We start from the raw sequence: 17783 nt of genomic DNA on the forward strand, positions 1-17783 counted from the left end.
CTGATGGCGAGGCCCCCGTGGCAAAGAACTGAGCCCAACACTCAGCTGAGTGAGCGTGATAGAGGATGCATCCCAGGTGAGACTTCAGAGTCTTAAAATATGAGGCCGGCAGTTCCAGCCCACACCTGGATTGTCACCTTTTGAGAGACCCAAGTTCCTGGTCCACAGACAACGCGAAAAGCCAAATGTTGTTTGAAGTTTGAGGTGATTTATTATACAGCAATAGGTAACCAATACAGCTTGCTCTCTCTCTGATCACTTGCGTTTGGAAATGTCAGCTGTCCCGTCATTAGAAGCACTATGGGGAGCCCATTCCGCAAAGAACCTAGGCCTTCTGCCAGCAGCCCTGTGAGTGAGCCTGGTAGCAGATCCTCACCTAGCCAAGCTTCAGAAGACTGCAGCCCCGGGCAGCCTGATTCAGGAGACCCTGAGACCCAATCCCCAATGAAGCCACCCCTGGATTCGTCACTTTCAGAAACTGTGTGAAGTAATGAATGTTCATTGTCTTAAGCTCCAAAGTGTGGGGTAATTTGCTTTGCAGCAACAGATAACGATTATATGTGTGGTCAAACACAAAAAGTTAGCAAAGAGGGAAAGGGGAAGTCCATGAAATTGGATGAAATACTCTTGAAGAGAAGGATTTGGTTCATATTCTCCAGAGTCTGCACTTATGTTTGGAGTTATTTTTAGTTTCTCTCCTAATGCAAATAAGTTTTCCTTCCACTCAAAGACAAACTCCGGTATTTCACTCAACAAAGAATGATAATTTTAGCTACCCTTTATTTAGCATCTATTATGTGCTGGGCAGTGAATTTACACTATCCTTCACAAACAGGGAAATTAGCTTAGGTTGGGAACTTCTTCCCAAAGCAGTTAGTAAAAGGCGGAACCAGAGTTCCAAGCGGGTTTGAAGCCCTAGTTTTTCCAACAACATTATTACAGCCTCCCTAATAGCGATCCTTATAACTTTAAATAAAAGTATCAATAATCCGAATCATAAATACAGAAGTACTACAGTTCATCCACTTAGGTTGCAAAGTTAAATGGCCTTGATATTTCACAACAGGCAATGCACGTGAGGTAGGACTACTTTCACGCCCCTAACACCGGCTCCCACCCCTCCTCGTGGCCGGTGCTCAATACACTTGATGATGACATTAATTCCACAAGCATTCCAACATTTGGGGCTAAGGAACGAAATTGGTCTAGTTTCCAAAACGGCCCCAGCGCACCTACAAATGGGGGAGAAACTGGACAATTCAGTAAGAAAAGTAGGAAGGTGGGGACCGAAGGCAGAGAAGACTGCTGCCCCCAGTGGGTCTAGGCGTCCAGGGAGTCCGGGGTCGCCGGGACCCGGATAGCCCGAGGGCTCCGGGAACGAGCGGCGGATCCGGAAGTTGCCTGTGCCCGGCTCAAAGATGGCGGCAGCAACGACACCCGCCCACTTACCCTATGCTCCTGTAACCAATGGCGCCGCGACGCTCGGGTGACTCACTGGGGCGACCTGTGCATGACGTTCTGATGCAACGTCCTAGTCGAGGAAGCCACCGGTGCACGTTGGGGTGACAAGGCGGCAGAGTGTTGGAGACGATGTCCTTGGAGGTGACCGGGCCGACCGCGGGGATGGTACTAGGTGAGTGAAGCCCGGGGATCCCGGACTGTGTAAGTGGAGCGGGAACCCTACGTGGGCCAGGAACCGAGCTGCGGCAGATGGCCTGGATTCGAGTGGGCGGTCCACTGATATTTGTACAGGAAAGATTGGAGGTGGGGGGAGGGTTGGGTGGGGGAGGGAGGACCCTGGACCCCTGCTGGACCTCGACTCGCTGGGCGGGGCCGGTTCCCCCTCGACGCCCCCTCGGGCACCCCTGCCCTGTCCGGCGACTGGGATGGCGGCCACTCCTCGCCCTGCCCCCCTGCAAACAGTCTGGTGATTCAGCTGAGACTTAGCCACCGCGAGGCACTGTAAGACGTCCGAGTACCCCCAAATATTTAAGCTCTTCGAAGTGATCGTCCGGAAGGGACTCTTGAATTCTTATTCGCTTTCACACATCCTCATTTATATTGAGATTTGCAGGGAGACCGTGTGGTGCAATAGAAAAAGGAAAAAAGGGACCAGGATTGATGCTGGTGTCCACACGTAATTAGTTGTAAGGTCTTGTGCAATTCGTTAAGCTCAGAGCTTCATTTCCTTTAAAGATCAGAAGGAAGCGGTATTTATTTGACATCGGTGCACTCTCACTGGGATAGCTGATTGATACGTGTTACTTCATTACGTCCTCCCTATAGACCTTCAAGATGGGTATTGTTTTTTCCCCTCATTTCCTAGACAAATAAGCTCAGATGGGTTAAGTGATTTCCCCGGAGTCACCCTGGCTTTTAAGGTACAACATCCAAGATTCCAGTCTGGTCTGGCCAACTTCAAAGCCTTCATCAAGGAGCTAGAAGCAGTATCACAAATTAAAATCATCAAAGTTCATTTTGAAAAGCCAGATTTGTAGCTAGTATGTTTTTATGGGATAGATGTCACTGAATTAGAGGCGTGGGAAAGAATCATGATATAATTTCTTTTGGGCCGTGGTAATTTTTTACTAATCAGATGCTTGTTCTGTTCACAAAGATAAAGAATGGATGAGATAGTTAAAGTATGGAATGACTAATAATTACTGGCCAAATGAATAACTCATTCTTCTTTTGTAAAACAGCAGAGCTCTATGTCTCCGATCGAGAGGGAAATGATGCTACAGGTGATGGAACCAAGGAGAAACCTTTTAAAACGGGCTTAAAGGTAGTATTTCTTCTCATTCAGAAAATGACTACATTTCTTAATGACTAGTGTCTGTTAATATCTGACTTGTCAATAACTGTATCTCAGGCACCAGATTTTGGAGAGAATTTTTAGAAAAGAGAAAAGGAGGAATGTATACAGCTTTAAGAGTATTGGGTGAATAAGTCTAAACTTATATTTGAACATTTTTAACATGTGTCTTCTTTTTTTCCGTATCCTGCTGAGAGAATATGCTAAATTCACTTGAGGATTTTAGATCCTGAGAAGTAATAGTACATTAGTAAATTAGCATCCCAGACTCATGAGTTACTGAGTGTCTGCTCCGAGAAATGAGTCCGTTCATAGTGTACAGATATCAGTTAAGTCTTTGAGTCTCAAGACTCAGGATCACATCTGGATTCTAGTGGTAAATTCACCAAGAGGCCTCTTAGGAGTCCATTTAGAAGAAATCTGGGTAGGAGCGCCTGGCTGGCTCACTTGGTTAAGTGTCTGCCTTCAGCTCAGGTCATGATCCCAGGGTCCTGGGATCCAGTCCCATCGCGTCCCCTGTGTTTCAGGCTGTCTACCCAGTGGGGAGCCTGCTTCTCCCTCTCCCTCTGCCTGCCACTTCCTTGCTTGTGCTTGCTCTCACTTTCTCTCTCTCTCTCTCAATCTCTGTCAAATAAGTAAATAAAATCTTTTTAAAAAACGAAGAAATCTGGGCATGAACTTAGTGGGACTTGGGGAAGCTGAGTCTTGCTTTTCAATTTTTGGAAGGAAATCTTTCTCTCATTTCCAGTTGTTGAGGTGATTCCTATGGCTCCCCAAAACTGGCATTTAGGAGAATGTTTGCAAAATGTCACTATTAGCAAAGTGGGCTGTTCTCATTTGGGGAATTACAGTTTGGCTTCTAACTCTTAATTTAGGTGATTAACAAAAGGAGGGATCAATAGAGAGTTTCAGGTAGCAAATTCTTAGTGATTTACAAACATCTCTACCAAGTGTAATTTTTGAAAGATTTTATTTATTTATTTGAGAGAGAGAGAATGAGTGAGAGAGAGTGTGAGCGGGGGAGGGTCAGAGGGAGAAGCCTGTGGGGACTCATTGCTGGGATTCCAGGATCATGACCTGAGCCTGACCTGACCTGATCCTGACCTGATCCTGACCTGAGCCCAAGGCGGTCGGTCTTTTAACCAACTGAGCCACCTCTCAAGTGTAGTTATTAAAAAGAAGAACTCTCTGACATGTTTTTTCTTTTTTTTTAAGATTTTATTATTTATTTGACAGACAGAGATCACAAGTAGGCAGAGAGGCAGGCGGGGGCAGGGAGGAAGCAGGCTCCCCGCTGAGCAGAGAACCCCATGTGGGGCTCGATCCCAGGACCCTGAGACCATGACCTGAGCTGAAGGCAGAGGCTTAACCCACTGAGCCACCCAGGCATCCCTCTCTTAGATGTTTTTAAAAGATCCAGGTTCCCTCCTCTGCGGTGATCATTGAGTTGGGGTTAGTGTTAAAAGAAAGTGAAAAGTATTTTCCAGGTCTGGAACTAGACCTTTAGTTTCCACAAGCTTCAGATCATACAACCAGAGAGATTAATTTGTTAACATTTCTTGGCTGACTTAATCAAGTAATACAAACTATAAAATATAAACGGCACAGCAACCCCTGACATGTCCTCGTATTTATGAAAAGAGGTATTCTACATACAGGAATTTTTCAAATTAAATGAAGCTTAGCCTTTTATGTTCTTAACCATTACTTTTGTTTCTGAAAGAGTTTCAGAAGTACTTCCCTGATTCCTTAGTGAAGAAGAGCCACTTAGGTGTGATCTGCAGTTGACTTTCACTGTCGGTTGTCTCTCCTCTGGTGTTCTCAGTATACTTCCTGCCGGTCCCTGCAACCACTGGAAATCCACTGCTTCTAGTCTAGTTGTACCAGGAAACTATACACTCGACCCTTGAACAACCCGGGGTTAGGGGCACTGACCCCTGCAGAGTCAAAAGTCTGCAATACCGATAGCTTATAGTTGACCAGAAGCCAGTAACATACCAGTAAGATAAACCAATAGCAGAAACAGTCAACACATATTCTAAATGTTACGTGTATTCTATACTGTATTTTTACAAAGAAGTAAACTAGAAAACAGCAAATGTTAAAAATTATAAGGAGAACAAAATGTATTTACAACACTGTAATGTATCTATAGGAAAAACATGTGCATATAAGCAGATCCACGGGGTTTAAACCCGTGTTCAGGGATCAACTGTATTGTGTAGTCACGCGTGCTAGAATTGTTTGTGAGAGGACCGCATGGCTTCTGCTTTAAGCAAAGTTTTTTTAGTATGTCCGACCAGTCATTCTTTCAATGTTCACTTTTGGCCGTTGGGGTTTGTATGCTTTTTTTCTTGGCTCTTTTTTTTTTTTTTTTTTTTAAGGTTTTATTTATTTATTTGTCAGAGAGAGAGAGAGAGAGAGAGAAACAGCACAAATAGGGGCAGTGGCAGGAAGATGGGGAAGCAGGCTCCCCGCTGAGCAAGGAGCCTGATGAGGAACTTGATCTCAGGACCCAGGAATCATGACCTGAGCTGAAGGCAGATGCTTAACCTACTGAGCCACCCAGGCATCCCTCTTTCTTGGCTCTTGTTGGTGTTCTAGATGGTTGAAGTTACCTCATAATTAGGTTGTTATTTTGATGTCAGATACGGTACAATATTAAATTTTCTTTTCTTCCCTTCCCACTCAAGGCTCTGATGACAGTAGGAAAAGAACCATTTCCGACCATTTACATAGATTCACAAAAAGAAAATGAGGTAGGATGAGCCAAAAACTCTACCAAATTATATTTTGTAAATAAATTTTCATCAGAACGTAGAGATTCTGGAAAAAATAAATATCTCTTTTTCTCTCCAGAGGTGGGATGTTATTTCTAAATCACAGATGAAAAACATTAAAAAAATGTGGCATAGGGAACAAATGAAGAGTGAATCCCGGGAAAAGAAAGAGGTGAGCCATGATTTTGCCACTGTGAATGTTTTTTAAGTTAGAATACTGGAAACCTTGTGTTAACAGACTCTTTTATTGTTAAAAATTAGGCAGAAGACAGTTTGCGGAGAGAAAAGAACCTGGAAGAAGCAAAGAAGATTACCATTAAAAATGATCCAAATCTTCCCGAGCCAAAATGTGTGAGTGTGACACATACTGTCCCAAATATCGTCGTCACACCCTGTCAGACTGTCGGTTCTGTGTCCGAGGGCCGAGCCGGCTGGTGTGCTCCTTGACACTGTTCGTCCTTCCTTTCCTTTTAGAGGGGATAGAGAGAAAATAACACTTTAAAGTTATGAAGCTGGTCCTTTGGGGGTTCACTTTATCGTAAAGTTTAGTAATTACGTGTTGAACGATTCCTGTCCCACCTAAAAGCCAGCTAAGTGTCGCCCTCCCTACGTGTCCATTTCCTCACTGTAAAATGAGGAGGTCAAAATCCATGATTTTCGTGGTATTTTTAAATAGATAAAATGTTCTGTGATTTTGTGAATTGAATTCCTCTGCATTTTTTCATAGAACAGAAGTTGAGCTGTGAGTGGCCATGCTTAGATTTCAAATAGTTCTTACTGCTCATGGGTGGTCGTCTTTTTCCTATGTCCTTCGTGATGAAGGTGTCTTGGCTACCTTTACCCTCCCCTTCCTGTACTCCTCTGGCCTTCCTCCAGGCCGATAGCTAGCCTCGGCTAGCTTCTGCCTTGTGTGTCGGGAGGAACTGTGAGGGCAGGAAGGGCTTCACGCAGACTTGTTGCTCTTATGAATTCATTTATTCACTGATTTTATATAGCAGTTTCTGATTCCAGATGGTTCTCAGTGTCAGTTTTGCACTAAGAGAAAGACTTGGATTTTTTCTTTAACCACTCTAATATGGTGAACGTTTATTGTAGAATGATTGTCGTTTTGCATCATTTGTGAATTTGTGACACCTGACTGCCATCCGTCTAGTAGTGGAGAAGCTGATACGTAATAAATAACATGATCGGTCGAACGTTATTGACTTCAATTTCGCAGGTGAAGATTCATGCCCTAGGAGGATACAAAGGCCAAAGAGTAAAGGTGTTTGGCTGGGTCCACAGGCTACGTAGGCAAGGTAAATGGTGGAGCTTTTCTTTTGTTTCTCTTTAATTTTAAACATCCCTGCTCTAGATGAAGAAGAACATAAAAACATTTACTTAGGTGGGGATATTTTTAGTTTGGGGTGCTGGTTTATAAAAGAAGATAGTGAATTACATCCTAAGTTTGTTATTACAGGTTTAAAAATTATTTAAATGCTATTTAACTGGAAGCAATCACAGAGATCAGGAGTATCCAGTAAATATTTGTCTAGCTGAATTTATTTAATGAAAGGCAGGGGATGTGTTACAGGAAGGGCAGAGCCAACTCTGAAATTCATTCCTGGCAGTAGTGTTGGCTTTTATAATTTGTGTGTTTGCATTTTACTTCTCTCAGTCCTGACTTTTTGCTATCTGTAACTATTATTTTATTAACATGTATTTTATTATAAGTAGTTACACATCTTCATAAAAGGAGATGAGGCATAAATGAAAAGGGATTCTGGGCAGCAACATATATATATATTTTAAAAGATTTTATTTATTTAACACAGAGAGAGCATGTGTACACAAGCAGGGGGAACAGCAGGCAGAGGCAGAGGGAGAAGTAGGCTCCCTGCCAAGCAAGGAGTCTGATGCAGGACTCGATTCCAGGACCCTAGGATCATGACCTGAGCTGAAAGCAGCTGCTTAACTGACTGAGCCACCCAGGCGTCCCTGGGCAGCAATATTTATCTACCTCTCGTTGAGTACACAGCCCTATGCTAGGCCTTGCAGGGGATTCAGTGGTGAGGGAGACACAATCCCTCGTGTCAAGTTTCTGACAGTCTTGCTCTCCCATGATCACGTGGATCACGAGGCTCACATAGGATATGGAAATACAGTGAAGAAGGTGAAATGCTTTGCAGACACTGAGTAGTGATGTTTCCAATGGCCACTTGAGAGGAAGGGGGCCACGCGGGAGGTTTGAACTCAGAACAGTTTTACCGTGGAGTTACCTATTACAAGATTAAATTATGAGAAAGTACTTTTAAGTGCCTTGAGAGCGGTCGGGCTACATTTTTCTTTCTCATTTTAGGAAAGAATTTAATGTTTCTGGTGTTGCGGGACGGTACAGGCTATCTTCAGTGTGTCTTGTCAGATGATCTGGTAAATATTTTTTCTTATTTCTCGCTGAAAATCTGTTGTTTTTTTTTTCCTAGGAAGCTCCTTTATTGTTAGTTTTGGGAGTTTTAGGATCTATATATTTATTTTAAACTGTTAGAGAAAATTTCAAGCACATAAAAAATAGAACGGTACAGTTGACCATTGAACAACATGGGTTTGAACTGCATGTGTCTGCTGGGGCCTTGATTTTTTTTTTTATACTATGAGTGAATTTTCTTTATGACTTTCTTCTTTATGACCTTCTTTTCTCAAACTTCTTCTAAGAATGCGGTATGTTACGCCTAATACATAAAATACATGTTAGTTGACTTTGTGTTGTCGGCAAGGCTTCAACCGTAGGCCATTAAAGTTGTGGGAGAATCAAGTTGTATGTGGATCTTAGACTGCACAGGGGGTCAGCACTCCTAATCCCCAAATTGTTCGAAGTCACCTGTATAAAGAAACCTCATGTGCTCATCACCCGGCTTTGGTTAGGTCTTAGTCACAGACTGGGTGGCATATAAATGAAGGAATTTGTCTCACAGTCCTGCAGGCTGGAAGTCGAGCTCAGGGTGTCAGCATAGTCATGTTTGACCTGGCGCGTCCTTGCGTGGTGGAGAGCAGAATGGGGAGCAAACCCTCATCTCACCCTATTCTCCTGTCCAAGGGCCCACTTCCTCACACCGGCACACAGGGGCCTAGGATTTCAACATAGGCAATTTGGAGGGACAAAAACACTAAGTCCCTAGCAAGTACTTGACTAATAAATGGCCAATTCTGGTTTACTGCTCACCCCTCTGACCCCTCTAGACATCATATCATTTTATATAAATACACTTGCATACACATCTCCAAGAAAAAGTATTTGTGCTATAACCACGCTAATATTAATTACACCCTCGCCAAACAGGCAACTCCTAAACATCAGTCAGATTCTCCCAGTTGATTCATAATGTCTTTCTACAGTTGTTTGGTTTGAATGAGAACCCAGACGAGATCTCTGCACTGCACTGAGCTGATGTGGCTCTGAAAGTCTTCGTCCTTTCTATTGTCTTTTCTACCAAATTTGTTTAAAACAACCTGTTTGGTTGTCCAGTGGCTCTCCTCTACTCCGAGTCTGGCTGGTTGCCTCCTCGGGGTCATTTAACGTATTCCTCTCCTCTGGAGTTCTTACAAGCTTATCAGATTCAGGTTTGGGGGATTTTTCATTTTGTTTGACTTAGTTTGATATCTTTCTTGGAACAACTACTTCATGGGCAAGGCTGTGTGCTTCTCATTGTCTCACACCAAAGACACATAATGTCCTCTTGCCTTTTTTTATGGTTTTATGATAGTGGGTTAAAGTGTTGGTAGCCTGATCCCTCCACAGTAAAGCTACCTGTCACTTCTGTCCTACCGGTTTTAGCAAGTGTTGATCGTAGCCCAGGTGGGTGGTTTATTATCCCAGCAGTCTGAATTTTAAAGAAAATAAAATGAGCTGTTCAGATTTTTTAAGGGATGTGGGCTACTGTCATTTATGCGTATGTATATATGTAAAATATCTGTTTACATACATATTTCTCTGTAGATGAACCCTCCTACAAAAATAGCTATTCTTGGTTAATACTAAAAAAAAAAAAATCGATGGCCATCTTCTTTTACTAGTTTTAGACCGGTAACTTTTATTTGAGTAATCTGCTTAGCTTTCTGTACATCAGAGCATACATCTTAACGTAGATGTGAGTAGTAAATACGGACTTTTATCTTTTTTATAGTGTCAGTGTTACAATGGGGTTGTCTTGGCCACGGAGAGTAGTGTTGCAGTGTATGGAACGCTAAATCTGACCCCAAAGGGCAAGCAGGTGAGTAGGTTGATTTTCTCAGTGGGTAAGTGTGTCTTTGTTCTCCGGTGTTCTTATTTGTACTTTAGGGATTTGGCAAATAAATCCACAGATGCGATGTACTTGATAAATTTAGGATGCCTTTTCCTCTTCCAGGGAAATATGTCTACCATACAACTCAGATGATACAACACACTCAGGGATTTCCAACTTTATAGAATTCATAAATAACCCTCATGGGCCATAGTACAGTCACTTTGCTATGGATGCATGATTAGCTTTTCAGCCATTTGGAAATAAAAGTAATCTACCCATGGGGCGCCTGGGTGGCTCAGTGGGTTAAAACCTCTGCCTTCGGCTCAGGTCATGTCCCAGGGTCCTGGGATGGAGCCCCGCATCGGGCTCTCTGCTCAGCGGGGAGCCTGCTTCCTCCTCTCTCTCTGCCTATTTGTGATCTCTGTCTGTCAAATAAATAAATAAAATCTTTTAAAAAAAAAAATCTACCCAAAAGCTTCAGGAAAGAGTAGTAATCTAAATCTGAAACTTCCTGAATAGAATTTGAAAGTTTCTTTTAGAGAAAGTTAAATATAATTCTGATATTCAGAGAGTTGTTTCTTCTCCAGCCAACAGGCACGTAATGGTTACTTGTTGGTAATTACTTTTCACATAATTACTGTGGTTATATTTGTTAGCTGGGAAAGAAAACAAACAAATGTGACTATTAACCACCAGAGGGAGCCCCTACAGTACTCCTTAATAGACTAGAAATATCGATATCAGAGGGTCTCCCAGAGTTCATGTAAAAGAACCTACATTAAGTATGAGTATCTGATTCAAGTTCACTGAAGTAATGTGATTTGCAGAACGGAGTTGTTATGACGTGTTACTTGCTCTCCAGGGTTTGGCACCAAGATAATTGTATATTCCGTGATATGTGGCTTCTAAAATAAATTGCTTTTAATGGAATTACTAGGGAGAATTTAAATTTTTATCATATATCCATTCCAAAGAGAAACAGCTTTCAGTAAAACCTTTGCATTTAAGGAGTGTTTCAGTGTCGATAAAATGATATTTTAACTTAACAGGGAAGGGTTAGGAAGATATATCAAATGAAAACAGCAGTTAGTAGTTACTCCAAGTTGCAAGATTATCATTTATTTTCTAGTTTTTGCTTTTCTGTTGTTTAAAAATCATGTGTGGATTTACTCTGAAAGGAATATTAAATATCAAAATAAAATCAGATTATTAGGTCTTTGTCTAGAAGGGTAGGCTGATAATGGTGATGTCTAAAAATATCTTACCAACAATTTTGACATAAATTAAAATCTCCAATAATGTTAGTTTTTGTTTCCTTCTCTCTCCTTTTTCCCTGCCCCCTCCTTCTAAAATGGAGGCCCCCGGGGGCCATGAGCTGAGCTGTGACTTCTGGGAACTGATTGGGTTGGCCCCTGCTGGAGGAGCTGATAACTTGATTAACGAGGAGTCTGACGTGGACGTCCAGCTCAACAACCGACACATGATGATCCGGGGAGAAAACATGTCCAAGATCCTGAAAGCACGTTCTGTGGTCACCCGGTGCTTTCGAGATCACTTCTTTGATAGGGGGTACCATGAAGTAAGTGTGTTCATCATCGTTTGCAAACAAACAGTACCTTTGGCCATTTTATAACTTGAGTAGTGGCACTCACAATCGGCCTCTACTTGCTCCCCCTTTTCATTTGAACAGGTTACTCCTCCAACGTTAGTGCAAACCCAAGTGGAAGGAGGTGCCACGCTCTTCAAGCTTGACTATTTTGGGGAAGAGGCGTTTTTGACTCAGTCCTCTCAGTTGTACCTGGAGACCTGCATTCCAGCTCTGGGAGATGTGTTTTGTATCGCGCAGTCATACAGGGCAGAACAGTCTAGAACACGAAGGCACCTGGCTGAGTACGGAATTGTCTTTTTAGTTTTGTTTAAAAAATTACTTTTAAGAATATACGTTTAGTGTAGCAGTCTTTATGTAGGCAGTGTGAAAAAATTGGGTACTTTAAGAGTGTGTGGAGGGCCATTCCACAAATTACTGGGAGCCATGTATGAAGGTTTGCCTCCTGGGCCATAGCTAGCGATGTTCTCGTCTTTCACTTTTCTTTGATCCTTTATATGTTAAGAATAAACAAGAAATCACTCTTTTTAAGGGAGGAAAGGTAGAGACTCTAAAACTTGCCTGTGGCCCACCTGGATGGCTCGCTCGTTGCGTGTCTGCCTTTGGCTCAGGTCATGATCCCAGGGTCCAGGGATCAAGCCCCGCATCGGGCTCAGTGGGAGGCCTGCTTCTCTCTCTCCCACTCCCTCTGCTTGTGTTCCCTCTCTTGCTGTCTCTGTCTGACAAATAAATAAAATCTTAAAAAAAAAAAAAAACTGAAATAAAGCTAATGGGCTGAGTGGGGAGTTGGTTAGCGGTGCTGGAATTTTACATTTCTGCGCAGGTTTGCGATGTTAAAATCCTTACTTAAGAGAAACTTCGCAGAAAGGTAGACCGGCTGCCAGCTAGTATCTTGTTTTTTAGATATACTCATGTGGAAGCAGAGTGTCCTTTCCTGACCTTTGATGAGCTCCTGAACCGATTGGAGGACTTGGTTTGTGACGTGGTAGATAGAGTCTTGAAATCTCCTGCAGCCAGTATAGTGCGTGACCTCAACCCGGTAGGTGTGCTGTTTATGGAAATGCAAAGTCATGATTTGGTGGGGGAAGTGGGGAGGTAATGATGTCTTCACCTTCGGTTTTTATAGATTTAATGGCGTGGCGAGCTTTGCTATAAGTGCATATATGCACACATATTATATTTTTATTTTTTATTTTTTAAGGTAAAATTGATAGCATTATGTTAGTGTCAGGTGTGCAGCATCATGATTTGATAGTTGTATGTATTATGAAATGATTATCATAAGTCTAGATAACATCTCTTACCAGACACTGGTACAGTTTGTTCTTTTTTTATGCTGCAGCCTTCTAAGATCTACTCTTAGCAAATTTCACATTTATAAATAGAGTCTTGTTAGCTCTAGTCCCCTTGCTGCACATTATACCCTCAGAACTGTTTTATAACTCACCTTTTGACCACCTTCACTCATTTCTGTACCTGTATTTTTAAGAGTAAAATTTGATACTAGTCATTGCCAATAATTTTATAATGTTTTACATAGGAGGAGGTCATGTATATTTTCCATTTTTAGAAATGTCCTCATTGTTTTCTTGTCTGAAATAACATTTTACACTAACAACGGATAGTTTTCCCTATAATGGAAATTTTAGTGTTCCGGTTTCTTTGTATACATACACTGTTTTTTCTTGCTATTGTAGAACTTCAAGCCTCCCAAACGGCCTTTTAAGCGGATGAACTATTCAGATGCTATTGTGTGGCTGAAGGAACACAACATAAAGAAAGAAGATGGAACTTTCTATGAATTTGGAGAGGTATGCGTCGCCTAAGTGTATTGCTGCTGAGGTGATCGAACCAGGAATGCAGAAGGCAGCCGCTTGTCAAAAAAATGGCGACAACAGACCCTCCTTGGGGTTGTCTGAGGATTCATTGAGTCCACAGATGTAGAGTCAGCCTTAGTCCGCTTCTGTGGTGGTCAGTAAATATTAGCGCCATGATAGCCTTTGCAGCACATCTTTTGCCTTTTTCCTCTTCTTCTGTGGTTAGTCCATGCTCCTGACTTGACTCTAGGGGTAGCTCTCTAGGCTGGCACAATGCCTCAGACATTTCATGCAAAATTTCAGGCTTTAAAATTTCATGCAAAATGTTGATATGCGGTATGTTCGTTTTATTTGTTTGGAGAAAGTATCCGCCTCTTTCAAAAAGGAAGCCTCCGGCAAAGGAGTGTATTGAAGCTCCTTCAATTGGAGAAGAGTCAAAGAAGAAAATAGCTGTTGGTTAAAATGCAAAACCCAAGAGAGAAGGCCTGGCTGGGGAAGGTGGTCTGGCGTCCCAGATACCCTGTGCGGACGTACCAGAGGTGTAGACTGTGAAGCCCTTTTCCCAGTGCATTTAATCATTTCTCACATAGTATTTGCAAGTCCGCTTTATAGATAAAAGAGGAGCAGCTACTGCTTAGAGCTTTAAGTTTTAGAAGGAATTTACAGAGAGAACAAACAGGACTCTTGACCTATATAAATTATTCTTTCCATTTCATGAATTCGTTGGTGGCATAGAGTAACAAAGTTTTGTATTAAAAATTTAAGAAGTGTTATTACCTAAAACTTAGCCAAGTAGTATGATGGAGTGGAAAGAGCCCCATCTTTGGAGGAAATCCCCCCCCCACCACCAGGTGGCTTAGCTCCCACCTGTGTCCTTATTGCTGTGTGACAGAAGGCCAGTGACCCCACCCTCTTTCCTTGGAGGTCACAGCTGCTTTGCAAAGTTGTGAGGACTCAAAGCTAAATTCCTGGCAGGGTCCAGCCCTTGATGCTTGTCAACATTTATCGTATTCTGATGTCATCCCATGCACATGAGGTCACCAGAGTAGATGAACGTTCCGTGTTCTACATCCAGTAGGTGAATGGAGGATGAATCTTCCAACTTTTTGGACCGTGCAGTAAGACTGTTTCCCCCCAGTTAAATCCTACTGTGGTACATAGAGCAGATAAAAGCCGAGAGACCAGAAGCATCCCACTCATCTCCAGAGGGGCCTGGGGCCTCACGACAGCTGCGCCAGGAGATTGCCAAGCCCCAGTGCGTCTTGTCGAGTTCTCAGTCAGTTTGTACTAGGACGAGAGTTTTCAGTATTACCTTGAGTTTATATGTGGGTTACTGAAGGATGTTTTGAGACAGAAGCAGATGAACTTGGTTCATCATCATCTGATGTTTCTTGGCTAAGTGTTCAGGTGTGGTTACACTTGGAAATTTCACACTGGTTATTTGTCTTAGGGCTCTGTCTTACCACCATTGAAGCCATATAGATGTACTGTAACAGGCAAGAAGTCCAGATAACAGGAAAGTTTAAGGATTGGTGTTATTAATAACACACAGGCTGTGCATAGACCAACGATGTTTTGGAGCCTTCACTGATTGTCTTATACCTCACGGGACTAAGTGGACCACATTTGCTTCAGAGCTGGGTAAAACTGGCCACTGAAAAAAATAACTACGCAGTATCTAGTTTCAGTGATAATGGCTTCGAGTGTTGTTTTTTTTTTAAATTTTTTATTTTTAGGGGTTTGGTGGGTGGGTTTTTATTCCTCAAGCAGATGGTGCTTGATCTACTGTAAAGGGAAGCAGGTCTTCTTGCAGTTGGTTTAATAACTGCGTGCGAGTTGTTAAAATACCTTTATTGTTTTTGGAAGAAAGTGTTGCTTCCACCATGTGTTTGGGTTGTGGATGGGTGTGTGGTCTCTGCTACGTTACATTAATAACATGAAGGGTTGCTGTGGGTGAGAGCTGCTTCTGTCTTGTTGCCTTTTGAGTTGTAAATGTTAATGAAGTCTTGTTTAACCTCAGGATATCCCAGAAGCTCCTGAGAGACTGATGACGGACACCATTAATGAGCCCATCTTGCTGTGTCGATTTCCTGTAGAGATCAAGTCCTTCTATATGCAGCGATGTCCTGAGGATTCCCGCCTTACAGAATCTGTCAGTCTGTGATTCAAATAGTATTACTAATTTTGCTTTCTAATGGGGTGGGGACTGCCACTGGACTAAGATAGAGCTCATGGCAAATATTTCATTATACATCTAGCATGGCAGTATGTAAAGAAGTGGCTTTTGTCCTCTCTTGGGCTTATCATATCTTGTTAAATTATAGGCTTTGAATATTTGAGTATTACATGACCATCGTGCTCCTTTAGCTATGAGTTTAATGGTGATTTTCTTTGAAACTATAGCCTGGTAGTAACTGCATTTTATTTACTTGTTTTTAAAGGTTGACGTGTTGATGCCCAACGTCGGTGAAATTGTGGGAGGCTCAATGCGTATCTGGGATAGTGAGGAGATACTGGCAGGTTATAAAAGGGAAGGAATTGACCCCACTCCCTATTACTGGTACACAGATCAGGTAAACAGTTTTGTGCTTTGTTTTTAATACTCTTTAAATTGTTTTCATTTTAATAGTTCTGTATAAATTGGAATTTTTAAAAGGAGAGAATTCAGTGTGGTACTTTGATGTGGGAACGAGCTGTATTCAGTATAATGGTTGTAATGTGGCATGTGACTAGTTTTGTCTTTGTCTAATACGTTGACTTAATTTGAAAAACAACCCAGCGACTGGCCTTGCTTAATGCAGTCCTTCTTTTCTTTTTTTTTTTTAAACAGAGAAAATACGGCACGTGTCCTCATGGAGGATATGGCTTGGGCTTGGAACGATTCTTGACCTGGATTCTGAATAGGTATCACATCCGAGATGTATGCTTGTACCCACGATTTGTCCAGCGTTGCAAGCCATAACTGGTTCTTCCAGAAGCATTAAGGAAAGAATACAGTTTATGAAAGGAACAGACTGCCTCTTTAAAAAAAAACAAAAACAAAAAGCCAGAATCTTCCTTTTTTTATTCCATTGGTGTATGGCCATTTCTTTTTTCTCCCACAAAAAGCAATCCAAATCATGTGACTATCCAATGACGTCTTTGTTAGCATTTTAAGGAACACTATCCATCCATCACAAAGTTTGGGGGAACTATGTGGTGTGTAACACTACGGTCGGAAGTCCAGTTCAGCATTTTATCCAATTATAGGTTGTAATTTTTTCATGTTCTGTATCATATATATCATTAAGCAGAATTTAATTATGATCTAAGACATTCCAGTAACCTAATCTTTCCGCCCTGTTAAGTGTAACTGGAATTCTTTAATTTATATCATTTTATTGTACAGGCAAGTTATAACAAACATCTTGAAGGAAAATTGGCAATGTGGTGTAAAAAATCTGCTAGTATTAGTGAAATTCATTGGTAGATACTGGAATCAAAGACAGTTTTGCATTGGTTATTAATCTTTTCTAATCCTATAGAGCTACTTATAATTCTAAAGCATACGAATTGATGTGGAGAAATTTAAAAAAAATGGGAATTTTGCGTTAATTTGAAATAACAGCACATTCTTTTTGTTGTTGTTGTTCTTTGCGTTAGTTTAAGCTAAAGAGGCAGAGTGATCTTCTCTCTTTTCTGGTAGTTTCTAAGTAATTAAGAATAAGTAAGTTCCAAAAGAATTTGCAGCTGGAATCTTAATGACAACTGTATGTGGCCGTTTGACTCTTCCCACACTGTGACTTTAGATCTAATCTGCTACCTTATTAACTCCCAGCAGGCTTATTGAATGGCTTCATTTCAGATTTGGTTAATTTCTCTCCCAAAATGCATGTCATGTATTCTCAGTAGGCTGTATTCCCAGCAATCAATAAATGGACACACATTAAAAACTATTTGCTGGCTTTAATTTTTCTAAAGCTGAACGCCTCAGTCTTACATTGGTTCATGTGTTTTGCATTTTTAAAAATCTTTTTACTTTTCATGACGTATATATGTGAAATTAGATATTACTAAATTTAGTAGGTACTACTAAAAACACGGTAATGAAAAGGAACAATTTTTTCACATTAGGTGTAGGTTCTAGTCATGTTTTATGATCTTCTTTATTTTTCAGTGCATTAGATTATATCCTGTTTTTCAATTAAGTGAAATGACAGATGAAAATGAGACATTTATAGTATATTTGGCCTGTATCTTTAAAATAAAAAATACTTGCAAGAATGAATGAGCTCTAATTGGATTCATCTAGGCAGTTCAGAATTTAAGGAAGAGGTTAGACCCAGTTAACCTAAATTTTAATTGTGCAAATGAATCGAGAGTTTTAAATACGGAGGGAAAGCTGTGGAATTAGGTGGGGATAAGAATGTCAAGGTTGTGACACGATGCCAAGAATCTGAGCATAGATTCTTGGAGCAGCAAACCCCATGCGCGAGGATTTTTTTCCCTTGACTGTCATTGTCG

The 17783-nt window shown here is 41.5% G+C and overlaps 1 protein-coding gene across 2 annotated transcripts; it reads left to right on the forward strand.

Moving 5' to 3' along the window:
* Positions 1–1475: 1475 nt before the first annotated feature.
* On the forward strand, positions 1476–17215 carry NARS1 (asparaginyl-tRNA synthetase 1). Of its 2 annotated transcripts, none has more exons than XM_032309131.1 (15): positions 1476–1633; positions 2706–2785; positions 5509–5574; positions 5675–5767; positions 5857–5946; positions 6815–6893; positions 7934–8004; positions 9756–9842; positions 11215–11436; positions 11548–11747; positions 12367–12502; positions 13161–13274; positions 15301–15432; positions 15722–15853; positions 16111–17215. In XM_032309131.1, exons 1-15 carry the CDS (start codon positions 1591–1593, stop codon positions 16240–16242), a joined length of 1677 nt encoding a protein of 558 aa, XP_032165022.1. In that variant the 5' UTR covers positions 1476–1590; the 3' UTR covers positions 16243–17215. The 2 variants fall into 2 exon arrangements, with proteins under 2 accessions (XP_032165022.1, XP_032165021.1); XM_032309130.1 differs by having other exon boundaries at positions 1477–1633; positions 2703–2785.
* Positions 17216–17783: the final 568 nt, after the last annotated feature.

This window comes from Mustela erminea, chromosome 13 (genome assembly GCF_009829155.1).
Source record: "Mustela erminea isolate mMusErm1 chromosome 13, mMusErm1.Pri, whole genome shotgun sequence".
NCBI lineage: Eukaryota > Metazoa > Chordata > Mammalia > Carnivora > Mustelidae > Mustela > Mustela erminea.